General features: G+C 39.2%; 1 protein-coding gene across 1 annotated transcript; it reads left to right on the top strand.

Moving 5' to 3' along the window:
- Positions 1–240: 240 nt before the first annotated feature.
- On the top strand, positions 241–12,802 carry LOC149313568 (inducible T-cell costimulator-like). The gene is made up of 5 exons (XM_089523011.1): positions 241–327; positions 4,997–5,035; positions 6,819–7,157; positions 9,612–9,748; positions 12,622–12,802. The coding sequence occupies exons 1-5, from the start codon at positions 267–269 to the stop codon at positions 12,694–12,696; spliced, it is 651 nt and encodes a 216-aa protein (XP_089379137.1). The 5' UTR covers positions 241–266; the 3' UTR covers positions 12,697–12,802.
- Positions 12,803–20,968: the final 8,166 nt, after the last annotated feature.

The following is a 20,968-nucleotide window of genomic DNA, read 5'->3' as shown; positions in this document are numbered from 1 at the left end:
ATACCTATTTTCAGACTTTGTTCACTTTGTAATTCAGGTTCACGGAACTAACCTGGAAACAGAAATGAGCCGGGGAAAACCACAGGGCTCAGCCTTTAATGCTGACGTACTTGCTTTATCATAAACAAGTAGACCTACAAAACAGCCAAGCAGGTTCTCTGATTATTAATCATCTGACAGATGCCATAAATGTTCTTCAGGTTTCAGACTTTTTGGACTCCCCAAAGAAGGAAAGATTAGGGTTAGTGCCCCTCTCTTCATGAAGTATGAAGGTAGACACTGCTCTGGCTTTCTGCCTTCTGTGCTTCCACTTTGAAACCTTGCATGGTAAGTGATATTCCAGACTGTTGGTGGGGCAAAGTTTAAGATCCTATGAGAGATATGTAATGGAGGAACTGGGGTCAAGATGCTTGATAAAGAAAACATATGTAAGCTTGCAAAAGGGATAATTTTAAAACAGAATAGTGCATTCAGAGCAGAATGACTTGTCTAGGTAGGGATATAAATCAAATAAATCAATTTTCTCTGAGTCTCTGCTGGTGTTTGTTCCCCTTCTGGCAAAATGGCATGTATGAGTTTCTCTTTAACATACTAAAATTACTTATGTGCCAGCACATAGTACTAGTAATACTTTATCTTTAGTTAGTGAAACAAAAGCATTATTTTGCACTATTAAAAATGTAGAGCCATAGTTAAAACTAGTGATGCCAGAACATTTGGCTCCCTAGGGGTTCAATTAAACCTGTCTGTCTGATTAATGGATTGATTTGGTTTGTTTTGCCCCATGGTTAGTGCTGTTGAAATTTTTTCCCACATTACTGTAGGGCAAATTTTAACTATATTTGTTTTACCTGTCCTAAGCCACTTTGAATCCCAAACTAAGGAAAAGGTAGGATTGTTGTTGTTGTTGTTGTGTGCCTTCAAGTCATTTCTAATCTATGCTGACCCTATGGTGAACCTATCATGGGGTTTTCTTGGCAAGATTTGTTCAGAGGAGGTTTACCATAAAGGCAATATAGAAAGAAAGAAAGAAAGAAAGAAAGAAAGAAAGAAAGAAAGGACCATTGCTACCTTATTTATTTTGTTAAATAAGCTCAGTGTGTCTACATTGTTATTGTAGTTCTGTACAATTTTTGTAATTTCACATGCCCACAAGTTTGTTCCAGTACAGACATAATTAACAATTCTGAACAATTCTTCTACAGAAGACAAACTTGACATAGGGGGTAAAGCTTCAAAAGTCAACATGAAGGCTTCAGTTGCCCATGAATAGCCAGGTGTAAATACAAACAACCCCAAAATATTACTTTTTGTAATTTTTTTAAAAATTACATTGTTCAACTATTCTAGATAGAGTGTACTCTGCATAAAGGATCACTTATGCCATCTTAGAGTGCTGATAGATCAAATTTTGTGGTTTGGGGTTACTCAAGGAAGAGGAGGTACACCTGTCCCATAGCACCCTGGACATCATTTTTTACACTGCCTTTCATACCACCTTTTGGGTCACTGGGAGAAGGAAGAGATAAGTCTCATTCCTGAATCAGTGACACCCATGGCTGTTTCAGGAGTTTCATTAGCACTTTTGGGATCAAAGATTTTGGTTTTAGTTCCTGCTTTTCTGCTGGCATTAGCAACAGTAAAGCAGTGTCCTTAGTAGCAATAGTTCTTCTTATTATTAACTGCTGTCAATTTGACTTTGACATGGAGACCCAAGTCAGTGAGAATGAGAAACCTCCAAGTGACCCTGTCACCAGTCATCCAGGTCTTGCAAATTCAGGGCTGTGTCTTTCCATCTGAAATGCAGTCTAAGTCTTCCTCTGTTCTTTGTCTTCTACCTTGTAGTTGTTGTTGTTGTGTGCCTTCAAGTTGTTTCTGACTTATGGTGACCCTAAGATGACACTATCACTTGGTTTTTTGGGGCTGAGAGTGTGTGACTCACCTAAGGTCACCCAGTGAGCTTCCATGGCCAAGCAGAGAATCGATTCCTGCTCTCGAGTCCAACTTCTACACTCACACCACTACTCCATGCAGGCTCTCGCCTTCTGCCTTACCAAGCACTATTCTCTTTTCTAATGAGTCATGTCTTCTCCTGATTTGTACAAAGTAGCAATGGTGTTGCTGCTTGTTCTTTTCCCCTGGCAGCAACTGGGAGTGGGGTCCTTGGGAGAGGTAGCTTTGACCCATGGGTCACAGTTTGTGGGAACCTCATCTTATTGGATGTAATAACAACAACCCTCAATTTCTGAACATAGGTAACTGCAAACAGGGTTTATGTTGCAGCAGAATGTTAAAGATACACATCTAAAACATGTGTCAGAAACAATACATTGAGGCAGCTGTCTCGTCTGTCACAGTCTTTGGTTTAAGAGCTGTTCTTTGATCCTTTGTGTTGAGGGCTCAACCATTTGCCCCATTTTGATCCCCCCTTTTTTTCTCTATCTAAGATTCAGTAGGACTCAGTATGGTGCAGTATGTAGAGAGATCTTGTAGCACCTTTGAGACTGAAAGAAAGAAGTTGGCAGCATGAGTTTTCATAGATTTAAGTCTACTTCCTCAGATGCATTTGATGGAGTGGAAAGCCAGGACAGAACTATATGTGCCATTAGTGTGTAAGAATATCAATTCAAATTCAAAATCCTTTGTGTATGGAAATGAAGTGGCAAGTCCAATTTTAACAATGGCCATTGAGCCTGTAGGTGAGGAGAAGAGATGAGTGTGGGAAACAGAGTGATAAACAGGTCAAGGGTGCCTCCTATGAGGATAGGGGTTCGTCTTGAAATGTGTGTAGTGTGCCAGGAAACCATTATCTTTGTTCAACCCATTGTTGATAGACTGTAGTCTATGGATGAAATCCAATTCTGCTGCTTCTCTTTCCAATCTTCCATTGTAGTTCCTTTGTTCAATGACTGCTGTTCTGAGGCCTGAGATGGAATGCCCTGGAAGATTGAAATGTTCTGCCCCTGGATTTTGTGTATTCTCATTCCTAATATCTGGTTTATGCCCATTTAACCTCTGGCACAGGGACTGGCCTGTTTGCCTGATGCAGAGTGCTGAAGGGCATAAATCACATTGGCAGATGACCATGTGAAAGTCCCCCTAATATTGTGGGTGATGTCCGTGGTTTGAATGTTGGGCTAGGATTCAGGAAACTAGTGTTCAAATCTTCACTCAATCGTGGAAACCTCTTGGGTGACCTTGGTCAAGTCATACTCTTTCAGCCTCAAAGGATGGCAATGGCAAACCTCTTTTGAAGAAATCATGCCAAGAAAACCTTGTGACAAGGGTGACTTTAGGGTCACCATATGTCAGAAATTATTTGAAGGCACACAACAGTGAAGACTGGAAGTAAGACCCACTGAAGAGAAAGTTGCTGTAGCAAATGCTGCTTGAAGGAGAATGTAGTGGTGGTGGGGAGGAAATAAAATTCTAATTGTTCACTCTCTCAATTTTTAATTGGCAGTTTAGCATAATTTTTCATGATTTATAAGCGTAACATAAGGATAAATAGAAAGAAAAAATATAATCAAAATTAGTACAGGCAAAATGTTTTGAAGAAGCTCCTTGGAAGGCGTAAAGCGGGAGCGAAGGAAAGAAGTTACTAATATTGAAATTGTTCCCTTGTTGTTCCAGTCATGGACTACAGCGGAATGACTGGAGAGCCAGTCATTTGTTTTTAATCAGGTAATGTGAGAAAAGAAGTAAGATGATAAAAGAATGAAACAAGGGTCAGGAAAGGAGATGAAGGCAAGTCTTGGTCTGCTGATCATGGAGTTAGATTACTAGAAGTCCTGAGGCTTGTCTATATGGGCCAAAAGTGAGGGACTTCTAGAAACACTTCAGACTTTTGCAGTAGTATTTTGTTTACCAATGTAGCAGCAGAAAGTAATAAAAGCAAACATATTCATGTAAATTGGCAGAAGATCAATAAAACTTGCATCAGATTCCCTGAGAACAAACAGCAAGTCTACCAGGTCTGCTTGCTAGTTTCATTTCTAGGGTGGGAGGGAGATAGGGAATTGTAATTTGATATGTTTTGCTATGTTTTTACTTGTGGCTTGCTGTGTAGTATTTTTTATTGTTCCTTTGTTTATTGTTACCCGCCTGGATCCAATACAGGGAGAGGCGGGATACAAATTATTATTATTATTATTATTATTATTATTATTATTATTATTATTTGGCTCTGCATAGAAGAGGTGACTACTGCTGCCTCTGAAATTCAAACTGCATATGGTTTCTGAACTATTCCCCTGTTTTCTTCTGGTAGTCGCAAGGGGACTCACATTTGAAAGGCTGGTGTCTAGGCCATGGATTTGGGAGCAACATCCCCCTAGTATTAAATAACACCACGCTACTTTTAATAAGTCCTTGGCTTAAAGTATAGATTGCATAAATACTTTAAAAACTTACATTGTACCAGCAACCTCCCAAAGATGATTGGGATCATTTCAAAAAGCTAGGGTTTTTATGTCTCTCGCCAATAAATCTGCTCCCAAGTTTCTATCAGCCTCAGGAAGGAAACTCCTGTCAGTACCAATCATCCTGCTCTGTGTGCAGTGGTTCTGATCACCCCACCATGCCTACAATTTAAACATACAAAATGAATCACACATTAATTGCATGGAACAATTAGAATAATGAGTGGTTTGACTCTTATTCACAATGATCATGATGGGGACTCTCAGAGCACAACTTTGCAATGACCATACTGAAAGGTACTAATTTATTTGTGCTATGATAACAGATGGATAATTAAAACATACACTGGGTTTACTCATTGTATTTTGTTATACGATTTACTCATGCTTAGAGTGGATCAACTAACATCAATAGGATTTGTCACAACTAATGTAGGTCCCACTGGCTTCAGTGGGTTGACTGTCTAATGAAGGTTGCTGCTGTCCAACAATATCTGTAGGACCACAAGTTGCTCACTCCTGGGCAACAATGATAATGTTGCCATGTTATTACCATGTTGTTTAATTTCTTTTAGGTGTTGAGAACTGTTCATCAATTCAACCTTGCCCTAAAGGTAGGTCTGTTTGTATGGTTTGGTGGCATTCATTGGGGATGATCTATTTGCTTATCTGGAGAATGAGACAACAAAGTGGTATCTGCAGCCAGAACTGTCCCTCAGACAAACAGTGCCCTGGATGAGTAGTGCTTCCCCACCATGGTCAGGTTTGTGGCACTAGCTGGTGGGTTTAAAGGGCCTGGCACAGGTATGATGTTGGGGATGGCGAATTTGGTGCTGGATGCATGGACCGCATATAACAATTCTTGCCTGTGGCTTCTCTTTGCACTAGGATGAAGCAGAATGATAAATGTGGTTCACCCCCCCCCCCTTTTTCTTTGGGGGAAAGGGAATAAGAATCAGGTTGTGCTTCTCCTATGTACCTCCTTCAGATTCAAAACTCCTTCTGGCACAGCATTGTTCTGCTTCCCATGGCTCAGTCTCACAGGTCTTCTCCACTACACACAAAAGCACCATTCCTCCTTTAAGCCCTGGCTTCACTTCACTCTCATGTCTTTCCCTGTGTTAATGGCCACAGAAAATTGCTCTCTAGTGGACATTTTCAGTGGCACTCACTCCTTGAACTTATTACTAAGCACACCTGGAGTTCTTTCTGTGAAAAGAAAAGATGGCCTGATCTACCACAGAATCTCTCTTTAAATTATTTGCTTTTCCTTCTTTCTTTACCTCAGACCCTGTAACCAGGGCTACATAGGCCCTGTACAGACCAGCTTGAAAGGCTGGCCTGGGGGCGGATTCGGGGCATCGCATCCAGATGATGCATGCCCTGACTCTTCCCCCAGGGTGCCATGATTCCATGTGTCACTTCATATGGTGCATGGTGTCATGACACTCCTCCGGCGCTGCGTCCATACGACACAGCACCAAAGGAGTGCCATATAGCCCTACTGCCATGGCTATGGCACCCTTGTGAGGATGCAAAAAGGAGCCGCTTTTTACGACCCCTTTTTGTGCTCTCAAAAGGCTGGATCAGGGGCATGGTGTGAGCTTAACATGTCCTCTATCCGGCTGTCAAGCCCGATAGTTTGACTAACCAGTAGCTGTCCAGACATAAAGACAGATCTGGGAAATCTATTCTTGCAGTTTGGAATGTAAGGCTAGCTGCTATGCAGGCCCCTCTCAAGAATACATTTTGCAGTTACCTGACATTTGACCAAAACAGCTAAAATAATGCATCTAATTTACTCTTTTCCAGACTGAATGCACACCAATAGTTTTAATAATAATAATAATAATAATAATAATAATAATAATAATGCTTTTTTCAGCTCCTCCAATATTTTCCCCACACTATAGCTGACCCCATTAAGCAGGAACCCCCGAGTCACTATGTAGCACTTTTTGGGTGGTGATGATGGTGGCAGAGAGGCTGTCATGGTTAAAAGGGGATCAGGTATGATTCCTTTTCTCAGCCCAGCTGATGAATACCCCTAAAGCTGGATTCTACCTAGAAAGTCTTGCTCTTAGGCTACAGAGACACAAAGAACTTTTTTGGGTCAAGCAAATCATCTGAGCAGTATTCAAATAAATGACAGACCAGAGAGATATTCCTTGCTGCTCATGGTACCAATAATGGGATTGGATAGACTATCAGGGATTAGGTGTTGAGAAATGATGGCATAACTCACCCTTTCCTTCCTCTTTTCCTTTAATGTTTCCCTCTTTAAAGAAAAAAGAAGAAGAAAATAAATAACTACACATTGTTCCTGTAACACTTTTTTTAATGTTAAAAATCAATCAGGTAGTCAATTTTGTTGATCATTTCCTCTTTTTTCTCCAGATCGTCTCTCTGCAGGCCTCCTCTCCTATTCTCAGAAAACTGATGAATTCCCAAAAGAAAACTTCACATTTCATTGCCCTTTGCCTAGCAATGTGAAAGGATTTGATATGAAACTGTTCAAGGGGCAGAGAGAAGTCTGTAGTCTCTATATAGACAATGGTAAAAAAGATGCCAAGAGTGAGAAGGACTTTTGTGATGTAGTGCATTCTGGTGATAAAGTATCATTCATACTGAGAAATTTAAAAAGCAAGCACAGCGATACTTATACATGCTGCCGAGACATTCTTACTCCAGTTTTTTCTCGATGTAAAGCAGGCGAAAAACATCTATACATCGAAGGTAGGCTAATCTTCTTGGCTTTTTCCATTAGGGTGATGATTATGGATGCAAAAAATATTTGAAATGATTTGAAAAATGGCTGAAGGCCTATTTCTCAAGTGTTGGGAAATCCTGATGAGCAAAATCCTGGACTGATGAGAATCAGATTTCATCCACAGAATTGTTTTCTGCAGAGAAAATGCTGTTTACTGTGCCTCTAGGCCCAGTACATTTTCACAGTTTTAAGGCCTTGAGCCACCTGTGCCCATTCCTGGAAAAGTGGATCTGGTCATGATGGTACATGGCTTGGTTATATCCTGTTTGGATTACTGTAATGTGGTCTGTTTAGGGCTGCCTTTGAAAAATGGTCAGAAACTTCAGTTGGCCAAAGTGTTTCAGCCAGGTTCTTAACTGGGGCTGGCTACAGGAAGCACACAACTACCTTGTTAAAACAGATCTACTGGTTACCGGTGCATTTCTGGGCCTCTAGGTTTTGACCTGTAAAGTCCTATATGGCTTTGGTCCAGGTTATTTGAATGTGCATACTTCCCTTTATGAGCCCTACTATCAGCTGGAGAGGCCCTTCTCTGTGTCCCACCACCATCCCAATCTCATTTGGTGGGAACTAGGGAGAGAGCTTTCTTGGTAGTTGCTCCCATATTTTGGGATCCATCCCTGCTTTCCTTCCATCAGCTATTGGGCTTTGAAAAACTGACTTTGAAAAAATACATCCAGGAATGTATTAATGCTGTGCAGTACTGTTTTTAAGGTCCACACATAGTATTTTAATGAACTGTAATGTTTTTAAAGTTTACTATTTTAACTTTATAACCACTTTTTAAATAACAACAACAATTTCTTTCTTTTTGAAAGAAAGAAAGAAAGAAAGAAAGAAACCAGATGAAACTTCCCCACTACAAGGACAATAAGAGTGGAGATACAGCCACTATCGACCTGTCTCTATCTAATAGTTCTAGGGAAGGGATCCCAAAACCAAAGTCTTTTAATCTCATCACCTGACAACCTCAGTGTAAAGAGTAAGGTTGTTTTTAGAATCTGAAATCTGGCTCAGAACATCAGCAACAGATGGTACCCACCTGAAAATATATTTAGTTTATTTCTTCTATACCTGTTCAGCTTTTTGTAGCCAGCTGGTTGGTAAGCTGACTAAAACGAATAAAACCCAAGCCCAGTAACAGCCGTTATTAAAAATTTCATTTGAAATCTATCAGTAAAATAAATCTAGAACATTTCAAATTGCCCTCAGTGATACCTTTAGGAATACGGATAAACAGAGCCCAATAAGAAACAGGGAAGACTGGCCTACAAGCCTCAATTGTTTAGCAAGAACAGAAATGCAAGGTTTGTTCAGTGGTTGTTTTGAGTCATAAATGTCTATTTGTCATCACTAGGAATGTAATTCTTTACTGGTTTCATTTTCAAAGGAAGCAATAAATAGTTTTAGCCATTTTTCCCCATTGCAAGAAAGTCTTTGAAACTGCAGAGTGTTCTCAAGATTATTTGTAGTTCAGGACTTTTTCTGCACAAAATTCACATTGGAGTTGAAACCTGGACTCAGAGGTGAATCAAGGAGACTCTGGTAAAGTCACTTCTGTCTATGCAATTCTTGCAGACAATGGGGATTAAATGGAGGCTGTGACACCCAAGAAGCATTAGGATAAAGAGGAGGGATATGCATGTTACAGATTTATTAATCTCAAAATGTTTGTAGGAACTGAGGGCAAGGCTCCTGAGCCAAGTATTCTAGCATTTGGCTTTATGGAAACAGAGTGGTGCACAGCTTTCTGAAATCACCGGCCATCACCTGTGCCATAATCTTTCAGTGAATTCAACACTTTGCATACACAAAAGCAATTTGAATGTACATAACACAAGATAATAATTTCAAATGGTGGTTTAAAATCCTGGCTTGTTCCAAACAATGGTAGTCATTGTTTTCTGGCTCAGACATAACAAGAAACTAGGGTTAGTTAATGATTTCTCATCTTATTACAGTTTACTGAGCAGAGTAGAGATGTCAGGCACAGGAAAAAGCCTGGTTTGTTTGTTTGTTTATTACTTTTATTGATTTTAATAACAAGATAAATACAAACAAACAAGACATTGAGCCAATTTTATTGAGCCAAGAAATGTACATCCAAACCAGGCTAATATGGCAACATGATAGTAATCATGCTTCATATGCACAATTTGCACATACATGCCTAATCTATTCTGGAGGGAGAAGAAAATTTTAAATGTCTGACTGCTCCCTCTGTCAGTCCCATTTTGCCTCCTGCCGTTTTCCCATCAGCAGCTAATGCCATACTATTAGAAACAATAGGGTTTACCACTGTTGAGGATGAAGGAAAGAGGAATCTAGGTAAGCCATTGGCCTATATCACATAGACAGCTCATCATGGTAGTCTTAGACCTCCGATACTAATTCTAGGTACTGTGTTGCTTTTGTTCAAGAGTCAAACAAATCCTGCTTAGCTTCGGAGGAACCCTGCTTGTTATCAGAACCGACATCGTGGATACTCATTGGACTCACTGTTTTTGCCCTTGTTATCTGCATCTTCTGTTTAATAACTTATAGCTTCAGAAATGTGGTAAGTTTTCCAAAAACTACTTCCCTGTAGAGATGGAATGGTGGTGCCGAGCTTTCATTTAGTGGCCAAGTAAGTGAGATAACAGAGGACTTTGTCACACCAGGCTGTTCTCCCACTAAAATAGTGTTGTTTTCAAAAATGGTATAAAGTGGACCTATGGTATCCACTGGGGTTTAGTTCCAGGACCAGTTGTTAATACCAAAATCTGTGAATGCTCAAGTACCATTAAATACAGTGGCATAATAAAACAGTGTCCCTTATATAAAATGGCAAAATCAAAATTTTCTTTTGGAATTTCTATATATTTTAAAATATTTTCAAGATGTGAATGTTGAATCTGTGAATTAAAAAAATTGTTGATATGGAGGGTCGACCGTACAATCAAGTTTCCTCTCTTCCCTATCACACTTTAGGAAACCTTTTTGGTATTGCAACCTTCATGTGCTAACAGCTTATCACACTCAGCATTTGAGATGGCCCTCCCATTACCTCCTCTAAAACATTATCCCTCCTCTTTTTCTTAGTTGGTCACACATGTGTGTTGTGCATGCACATACACAAAGAGAGACAGATGATCTCCCCATAAATATAAAATGATATTAAAACCATCTAATATTTTAAAAGGTCTTTTTTTCTTTGTTGGAGAGGGGAGCTTTCTGATTTGGGATAGACTTGATTAATCATTGGCAGATGAAAGCCAGCAGCGAAAGTAGTGATTGATCTTCTAGCAATTAATGAAGTCTGAAGCTTAGCAATAAGAACAGTATAAAGGGGGAATGAAATAAATGCTTTTTAGACTGTAAGACTCTTTCCACTTATAACAACTAGTTTATTGATTAGTCAACTGACCATATCAACAATAACGTGCAAGATATCAAAATATCAAGATACATACATGATAAAACTTGATCTTCTATTTATACTTCCAGGTATGTGTGAGTGAGATTCTGGAATTGGGCTACTATGCTGCAAAAATAAATGGGGTGATGAGGTAGTGATCAAAGTTTTTCCTCTTGGGAAGGCAGGCTGGTCATTTGCAAATAGATTTGATTTTTCTATATAGAAAAAAAAGTTTAAATTTTTCTCAGTTACTTTGACAATTGAAAGGAAATCAAATGAACTTGTCCACCCCTTCTCCTTCTTCCTTGATCAGTGGTAAGCCCACTAACCACCCTCTGATCACTCAGAATCAGCATTAAAACAGAACTGAATTATTGCACAGCAAATGGTAACAGTACCATAGCAGGAAAGGAGGCCATTAATGGTGTTTTTGTGTTAATGAAAAAGACCACTTTCCAAATGATCTTCCACTGAGAAAACAACAAGAGAAGGCCAACGTCATCTGATAAGTCTCAGCCAGAGACATGATTACCCTGCTCCAATTGTGATTTACTGCCTCATGTGATAAATTCCAGTCTGCATGCTGAATTAAAACTGCTTGGATGAACAAAAATTGAGCCATTTACTTAATACCAGAATTCAGTCACCGGTGGCAGCAATTTAGTTTTAATTTTTACAAGACAGAGTTGTTTATTGATTTAAAGACTCGGAGTCTTAGGAAACAGAGAGAGAAAACTTTGTGCACATCAGCAAAATATCCAAAGCAGCAATTCCCCTGATTGCTTCTTTCCAAAAGAGTAACACATAATTGGTGGGCCCTGGCAAATTATTTAAGCAACATTTCATAGCCATGGGAAGTAGACAGAGATCATGGCTGATTCCCTTCTAACAGTGGACTTTCCAGAGTGCTTCAAAATGAGTTTTGGACTGTTCCTTTTTGAAAGTTGGTGATTAGGGACAGTTCATTATCGTTTTCCACAGAGTGGAAACTTCTACTGATCCAAAAAGCTGCAGCTAGATTGTGAAATGGGGCTGCCTACAGAGACTACACATCTCCTTTTTTTAAAAAAACAGCTCTACTGGCTGCTGGTTTGTTTCCAGGCACAAGTCAAAGTGCTATTATAACTTGTAAAGCCCTCTGTGGATCAGGTCAGGTTACCTGAAGGACCACATTCTCCCATATAAACCTACCTTTGTTTTGAGGTACTCTGGAGAGGACATTTTTTCTGTGCCACCATCTTCACAGGTAACTCTGTTGGAAACATAGGAGAGGGCATTCTTTGTGGCTGTCCCCAGACTCTGAAAGCCTCTTCCCAAGTAGTTAGGTGTTATCTTTTAGCAGGCAGATGAAGACCTTTTTGTTTTAGCACGCCATTGAGGACTGATTGTTAAGGGGAATGGCCCCCCTTACACAATGTGCTGCATTTTCTCTTTGTTGTTTTCTTTTTAGTAGCTTATGTTTTTAACTGATTTAGATTTCTTGATAGTTTAACTACATTTTAAACTGTCTTGAATCTTGAACTAGAAAAAAATGGGTTGATGATGACGACGATGTTAATATATATGTCTTGGGCCAGTACATGCACTGGTAAGCTTCCACTAATACCATCTTCCTGATATCAGTATATTGAGGGGGGGGGGGGGGAGATGTTCTCATTGCCATTCACATATTGCAATACATTTGTTGCCTCCCAAACTAGTTTGAAGATATATGTCAGAAAATATTACACAAACTATGACAAAAATGAATTATCCTATAAAGAAGGAAAGCTAAGTTTGTGTGTGTGTGTGCGTGCGTGCGTGTGTGTGTTGATATATATATTATAAGTGGAATCATGGGTCCCTCCCATATGGTGTTGGACTGCACCTCCCACCATTCCTCATCATTGACTATGCAAGGTAGAGCTGCTGGGACTTGCAGCCAACAAAATCTGGAGGGAGGCATGATTCTCATTCCTGATTTATATGTATGGAAATTGCCATGTATAGAAATTGCCATTCTAAAATCCATGCCTCTTTCTCTTTGTCCTTAGCTTTGTCAACATGTCCACAGCTCTCATGACTACAATAATGAATATATGTCCATGGCAGCAGTCAAATCCAGCTAAACACTCAGCACCCTGAAGAAATGCGATGCTCTTTTTAATCAGAGTGACTTCTGAAAGTCTTTTTGACTAATGTTTCTCTGATGGCCTGCTTCACTCACATACTACTATACCAGACTTCAGAGTGATAAACATGAGCTGGAAGGAGTTGTACTAAAGCCTCAGGTTCAGGTCCCTTTCATCTGCGTGCAAAGTCTGGAGGAAGATTCCTGCCAAGTTAACGTTCATTTTAGATGTTGCATTCAAGTCACAGACTGTAGTTTAAAACAGTCTCCAATTAGTTTTGTTTTTTTTTAAAAAAAACCTCACAGGAAAACAATCCAAAAAAGGTTTTGAAGTGAGCATGCTTTCAAACAATGCAGAGCTTGTATTTTTAAACCATGATCTTTAGTTCGTACATAAAGACAAGCCAGTGAAATTTGCAAGACTTGATGGGTGTTCTCTCTCTGACCATATGGGAGGAAAAGAATGTGCACTCAAGGTGAAGCTGGTTTATGGACCAAGTGGAAAATCTACATTATGTCATATCATGTGTACAAGGCCAAAGAGATGCTGGTGGACTGAATCATTATGTTTTATACATAGTAAATATAACTTTAAATGGGTGGCATGTTTATGTAGCAGTGGATGGGGAGAGGCAAGGTGCATTTGCACTGTAACAATAATGTAGTTTGACACCACTTGAACTGCTATGGGTCCATCCTACAGAATCTTGCGATTTGTAATTTGGTGAGGCACTAGCACTCTTTGACAGAGAAGGTTAAAGACCTTGTAAAACTACAAATCCCAGGAATCCATAGGGTGGAGCTATAGCACTTAAAGTGGTGTCAAACTGAATTATTTCTAGAGTGTAGATGCACCTGCAGAGATTTTTGTGCTTCAGGAAAAAACTGTATGGTGATCACAAAGGAAGCAACACATATGTTGAAAACATTATTTACGTCTGACTTATATTTATGAGTTACATACAGAGGACAATCACACTCATATGTTTATAGATGGAACATATATGATATAACAAAAATATAAATGATATTTTCACTCTATTGTTCTAGCACAGTCTCAGTGAATGAATACTCTTATCAGTACACCACAAAGTTTGGAAGTGCATCAACTCAAGAGCCACATGGAGCTGCTTTGAAACCCTTCCTGCCCTTATCACTTACTCAAAGGACCATTTCACTCTACTAGTTAAAGTAATTATTGTTAAACAAAAGTCCTAATACTTTGCCTTCTTGTAGCCAAGCAAGCAACAGCAGAGCTGGGAAAGTTTGGGTTATGCCAGACCTTTGCTATTTGCTTGGCTGTTGGCTCTTTTGTGGCATCCAACAGGGTAAATACATTCAAGATGAGAAGAGAGCCCATTATGTTGAAAGTCAGCCTTTATCAAGGTAAAGAAGTTCCAAACTAGCATCTGGTATCAACATTTAATATATATTCCAGATGTTATATCCTTATGATGATTCAATATGCCTCTCATCAGTATTGGTACATATATACTTCACATTTACATGACACATCTGTTCCCATAATACTTGAGTTGCAACTTGTGATGCCCATTACACCAGATGGAGCTATAGCAAGAGAAATCTTTTTTACAAATAGTGACATCAGCTTCTGCTGTACCCTACAGTTATTAATTGTGTTCAGTGTGACTGAGAGGTTGAGAAATAAATGTTTCTGAGTATGGCAAGTTAATCTCCCATGATGTATATATTTGTGTAACATATATTTCAAGCAGTAATACTGGAAAAAGCAGCCTAAATACCCTAAAGACACCAGATCCCACCTCTTAATATTCCTAGCCTAAGTAAAAACTATAAAATTCATGGGATCACCATCAGATGATATGTGACTTGAAGGGATACACACACACAAATATATGTTGTGAAACATATCTATAACTTGAGATGTGCTGTTTGGAATACAAGAAGGAGGTCTGTGCCGAAAACTCCATGTTTAATGGAATGAGGGCATGTCTACACTGGCTGCTTAATCTGGGACCAGTCTGGAGCATTATGCCCCAAGCTGGCACCAGGCCAACCATGATGGCAACCAAATGCACTGGGATGGATCTGGTGCAATGTTGCATCATTGTGCACATGGGCTGGGCTAACGCTGCACCAGCCCTGCTGGCCCGTCCCCCTTGGTGTCTATGAGATCCTAGTCATTGCCTTCACATCTGCTATTTTTCACTGGTGTAGACAAGGCCTGAGTTATAACCTCTTTGTTCAGAGAAATAGTGGAAGGAGCAGGTGTTGGCCTCTTTTCCATTGCATAGCATTTCAAAGATCTTTTCCCATCCCAGATGTTGTTACACTTTAGGTAGAAACTAAAAGGAACCTGTAATCTTTCTGACACAGGACAGCCAGTTATTAGTGCACGGGGGTAGTTTTATAATGAAAATGGGGGAGAGAAAATGGGGAGAGAAGGGAATCTCTTCTATCAATCCAGCTACACTCATAGGCACTTTTTGGGAAGGTCAGCATGAGAGCGAACCTTTCTGGTGGTTGCTGTCAGACTCTGGCACTCCATTCCAAGGGAGGCTAGGTAGGTCCCTTTCCTTTTTGTCATTCTTCAGTAGGGCATTTGACAATTGGCTGGCCCTGTTGGAAAGGGGTTTCAATTGGTGGGTGCAGGACTTTTTAAACAGAAGTGCATTTAAATTGCTTTATAATTTAATAATTAATTAATATAGTTAGTTTCCTGTATTTTGACAAAAAGGCCAAGATACTTTTAGCACAGTGGAAATATACAACAACATAAGTTGCACTCGATACCACAACTGAAGATGGTGCTACAGTTACACACTGCCTTGAATAGCTGTGTAGGGAGCTTAGCACGCAATTGCCACTCCCAAATTCAAGCCAAATTCGGGCTGCCCCCTCATATTATCACATGGCTTTTGCTTCCAACCCGCCATCTGGCTACAGCCCGGTTCCAATACTGGTCCCTGAACTGTTTTAGTGGCCATTTTTCAAATTTGGAAAGCTCCCATGCAATAACATCAGGGGGGGGGGGGGGCCTCAAATCTGGTTTGAATTCGGGAGCGGTAAGTCACTTTATTTTGCTGTGCACCAAGCTCCTGTCAACAGGTGCTGTACATATACCTGCTAGACCTCCTCTTTTATTCAGTTGTTTAAAGGGTGGGAGGCCTCTCACCCTAACCTATTTAGGGTGAAACTAGCCCAAAAACATTGAAACAAAGCAGCTGGAACAGGCGCGAGAAACATTTATTGAGCAAAATATTTGTAAGTCTCCTTTTCATGCCTTCTATCATTTCAAAGGAGAAAATCAGGACATATGTAGCCATGCAACATCAGAGGGTGGTTAAGATGGCAAAAGTTGTTACTGAGGAAGAACAGATAAGCTAGGAGAAGCCTCAATCCTTTGCTTTTGCCTGAACCTACTGGGAAGAGTAAGATTTTGTTCCCTCCTCTCCTCTCCCCACTTCAGAGTTAGTGGAGTGGAAACCAATTTTGCATTTTGAACTCAGTTTGCAGCAACTAAAATCAGCTAAGGACAAAGGGGGAAAGTGGGAGGAGGAGAAAGAAACTGGGGCATTTTAAAAGAAGCTGAGAGTGCTACAACAGAGGTTTTATTGTGATTGGCCCTGCCAAATCAAGACAGTTGGAGTATGCATTTTTGCAGTTCCACAAAAAGCAAGACTTTAAGTTTTTACAGAGTGATTGTTTTAAAACTACCAACCAAGCAGCAGCTGAGGTCCCATAGCTTACCCTACCAGAGAAGAATATCACCAGTAATATTCATAATGATGTTGCCCATATTATTGTTGCAAATAAGTGAAAATGAAGATGAGCACTTCCACATTTTTCAAAACCTGTTCATCAGGACCAGATCTACCTTCAGGAACATTAGTCCTACACTGTGCCTTGGCGCTAGTAATTTGTTTTTCATGACAAACATTTTTGAGCTGAATTTCTACAATGAGAATGATGATGAAAAATTATTATCTTCTTGATGATATGGACAAATGTGTGACTCTTACGGTAACTTCTCCCCTACTGACAGTGGAAAAGATTAGAAATAAATATACTGTACTACAGATGATTTGATGTTGCAAGGTTATAGCCTCTACTGATTTATTATAAACCAGCTCACCCCTTCCTTATTTCACTATAAGTTATTATTAGTCGGTTCATTTTACATATAAATTATGTACTAGCTCTACATAATATTTCTGTATATTGTTTTCTGTACTTCAAGCCTCGAATTTGTTTCCACTGTGATTCAATAACCTAAGGATGTGTGCTAACAAAAAACACTGAGTATTGGCTGTAGAAGTATGGACTCAAAATCTCCAGAAGCATGAAACACAGATGGAAATCATCACATCGTTGCCACTAATATGCAGAGATTGGAAGTGACTAATTACCAGTAATGAGTTATTTGCAAATAATTTATTTCTCTAATAATGAAAATCTGATTACATGATGACTATAACTCAAGCAGGGATTTCTTTTGCAATGTAACAATAACTTTGCAGCTACTTTCATAGTCACATAGTGGAGGAAAGCTATCACATTGTTCAACTGCTGGCTCACTCTTTGCCTTGTAATGCTATGTTCTGTTGTGGCTGTTGAGGTGACAATAAGGTGACAGCAGAAGAGTGTGTTTTGTACCACAAGAGTTTGTATAGGATTCCATTAAAAAAAGTTTAAAAAGTAATTTAGTTACTTTTGAGAAAAGGGATAAATAATAAGTTTAAAATTACAACTATTATTGTAATTAAATATATTTGAGGACCTTGAGATTGTTAACAACAACAATGACAATAATGATAATGAGATTAATACTTAAAGACAGAACTGTATGCCACTTTTTTCTGGAGTACTTCAGATTCGTATTATTCAGCCAAAGGTCATTGTTGCTCATTGAATAGATATAGAGTATTCACTACTTGATGTGTAATAAACCACAGTCCAATAAGAAAATTCTTCCCTTTTCCAAAATATATCCAGTATTCTTCCCAGTGATGACAACTGTAACACACATTACAGAAATCAGGTCCTACCCATTTAAAATTGAAATCCCCTACTTATCTGAATTAAGATGGAACAATTTCTAAATTCAACTTCCACACAAATAACCACAAGGAAAACAAAGACCTTTGCTTGGATTGGGCCGTGGAAGTCTTAAGGATCTTCTCCTCCTATAGAAGTGTTTTTCATACATTTGAAGTCTCTGATTATAAATGTGAAGTTATGTGTAATTAATTTAAAAAAACTAAGGCTGCATCTTCACTGCAGAAATAATGCAGTCTGACATTACTTTAACTTGCATGGTTCAATGCTCTGGGATTTGTAGTTCGTTGTGGCACCAGAGCTCCCTGACAGAGAAAGCTAAATATCTCCCGAAACTACTACTCCCACAATTCTATAGCAATGAATCATGGCAGTTGAAGCGATGTCAAACTACATTATTTCTGCAGTGCAGATTAGGTTTAAGTCGTAACTAAATTGCATTACAACTGTAATCTTACTCTTTGTGTGGCTGTTATTATTTACTTTTATAGTTTCACATTTGTATATAGTTTCTCTGCTTAATGTACCACAGCTACCATGCTGAGTTCTCTACTTTTTAAAGGAACTAAACAGTAACTCATTTAAATATCTTTAAATAATATGGAATGAAAGTCTTACTTCAAAAAACAATAACAAAAATAAGCATCTACTTTTGCAACTAATTACTTTCAAAATATAATTTTCCAAGCTTGATTTTTTCACTCTAAGACCTGCTGGGAGCCTCCTCTTCCCACACATATAGCTTAGACACAACCAGCTAGGACTTATTAAAGAGCTTGGACAAGTTCCTTTTTTTACTAGAACTGCCTGTTAATATGGCCAGAGCTGAAGAATTGTGGGAACTGTAATCCAAAAAAAGGATCTTTTCTAGGCTCTGGGATCCAGGAAAGAGCCTACCATGTAGTTGGGCTTGGTATGTGGAGCTTCTGTCATCAGGACTGGAGAGCATTTGTTCAGATCCCTCACAATTCTTCATTGCTGAATTAATTTATTTCATCAGTCATTTGACTTGCAGGGTTGGAATTCTTATGCGGGTGAATTTATTTTGGATGTTTTTGTCAGCAGCAAAATTGCCCTTGTTCTTTAAAATCTGTTTTTATCGATTTTAGCTTGTTTTCATTTTAGTGGTTAGCTATCCTGAAAATGCAAAATGGCTTGGAATGATGAGACCCAAATCTTCTAATAAATTTTAAAGCACAGTACTGAATAGGCCAGCAGTTTCCTTTTCCAGGATGGCGTTCTAGCCAACAACAACTAACTCTTTCCATTAATGTGCTAGTAGTGGGTTGCCAATGTGTGGGCATCTTCTAGCCTCCTTTGCTGCTGTGAAATGAGATATATATGTTATGACTCAAGACAAAGTGCCCCAAGAATGTTTCCGTGCATTTTTTGGGTTGCCTTTGTTTGCAGTTTTCTTTGTTTTCAAAACATCTCTCCAAAATGTATTTGAGAAAAGAAGTCCTGGCAACTCTAAATCACTACTAACAGCTGAATACATAGGAATTCAAAACAAGGCAGAGGTAAGCCCCCCAAAGACTAGATTGAATCACTTCATCATGTAGGTCACAGGCGACTCTTTGGGGTGTCCCATGGAGGCCTTCGGATCTCCACAGACCACTCTCAAGGTCCTGCTCCCCCAAAATATTTTTTGGGTGAAAAAGCAGTTTTCTAGCTTAAATCCCCAGATTTTAAAGGTGAAAAAACCCTATTCTGTGCTGTTTTGGGGTGCTGCCCACCTTAAAACTGCAACAGCAACAATAGTGCAGAGGCGCCCGAAATGACACATGGTCCAGTCACTAAAATGGTGGATGTGGCCACATGGCTGTTCTTTAAAAATCTGGCAGTGCAACACCACTGTCGGAGAGTGATAAAACTTCATCTTAATTAGTATCTACTATTTAACTTATTAGCAAAGCAGAAAGTTCTCATATGGCTGGAGATCAACTTTTAAAAAGAGATCAATCAGCCGTAACGATCAGGGAAGAAGATTTAACCACAGCACACATTAAATACTACCACTTTTCCCCAATATAAACCACACTTTGACATTTTTGAAATATTAGAGAAAAGAGTCATCTTGTAAATCCAGCATCAGTTTTATGGACGATTTATATGAAATGCAAAATCCTCAACACTTCCAGTCTCAGATACTCAATCAGGCTGCTTCTGTGGATACCAGTCCCCATGACGTCACATCACAACCACTTCGCAGAAATGAATCTGCCCTTCCAGCTCAGTGTTTACTGTAAGTTCCACTGATTTCAGCTTTTGTGCATTCAGTCACATACCATACAATTTCCAATACTTATTTCCATTTATTCTGACTGGCATGATACAAACATGACACAAAGTGAGAATACTGTCTAATTTAACTGATGTAGGGGTGAGGGAGAGGTATTATTCAAATCTTTTGTAAAACCAGAGGTGAGTATATGTGATCAGCAGTGGCTTCCTTTTTGTTGGTTTTCTTTCTTCTTGGAAAACCCAACTGCTAGGTAACATTTCCCAGTGAGCACTCCTTGTACAAAACCTCCTTCAGGGTTCACACATATTAGTCACCCTTGTTGTGGTAGCTGCTTAAACTCATGCTTCATGGGTAAATTGACTTCTTATATGTATGTCAGTGCTCAATCCATGCTGAAGAGGTGAACAATGCTAAATGCTTCACATTATGTCACTAAATTTTAATGCCCCTCAGACCATTCATGCTGGAGATTTGAGGAGACATATGATTTACAAACTGGATTATAACCATTCTAGAGATGGAGGACAATGTCATTTTGTCTGCGTTTTTAAGCAAACTGATCCAATTTGCATTTTATGGAACAATATATGAATTAGAGCTAGAATTTGGAAAAGTTACTTTTAGACTACAACTTCTTACAATCCTGCAGCAAGCACAGCCAATAATCAGCCACCAGCTCAGGGCCAGTGGACAAGTTGAAACCCATTTGCATTATGTGTGAATAGAATGTGATTCAATTACACATAATTCACAGGTATTGGGACTTTTTGTGGTGGTGGTGGGGGAGAGACAGACCTTAACTCTATAGAAAAAGGCTTTGAGACTTTTACTGGAATATCCACAAGGGTGCATGTTATTGGATGTGTGACTGTCTGATTCTCGTGCCTTTCCATGGGCAGATGAGATGGCAGATGGGCATTACATTGGTTTGCTTTCAAGAAGAAAGATTCTTTTTCCTCCCCAACATCACACCAAGCTATAACTA

Source organism: Sceloporus occidentalis, unplaced genomic scaffold (assembly GCF_023333645.1).
Source record: "Sceloporus occidentalis isolate IW3139 unplaced genomic scaffold, rSceOcc1.0.p SCAF_4, whole genome shotgun sequence".
Lineage (NCBI taxonomy): Eukaryota > Metazoa > Chordata > Lepidosauria > Squamata > Phrynosomatidae > Sceloporus > Sceloporus occidentalis.
The sequence above is the reverse complement of the archived record's forward strand: the minus strand, read 5'-3'. Positions and strand labels throughout refer to the sequence as shown.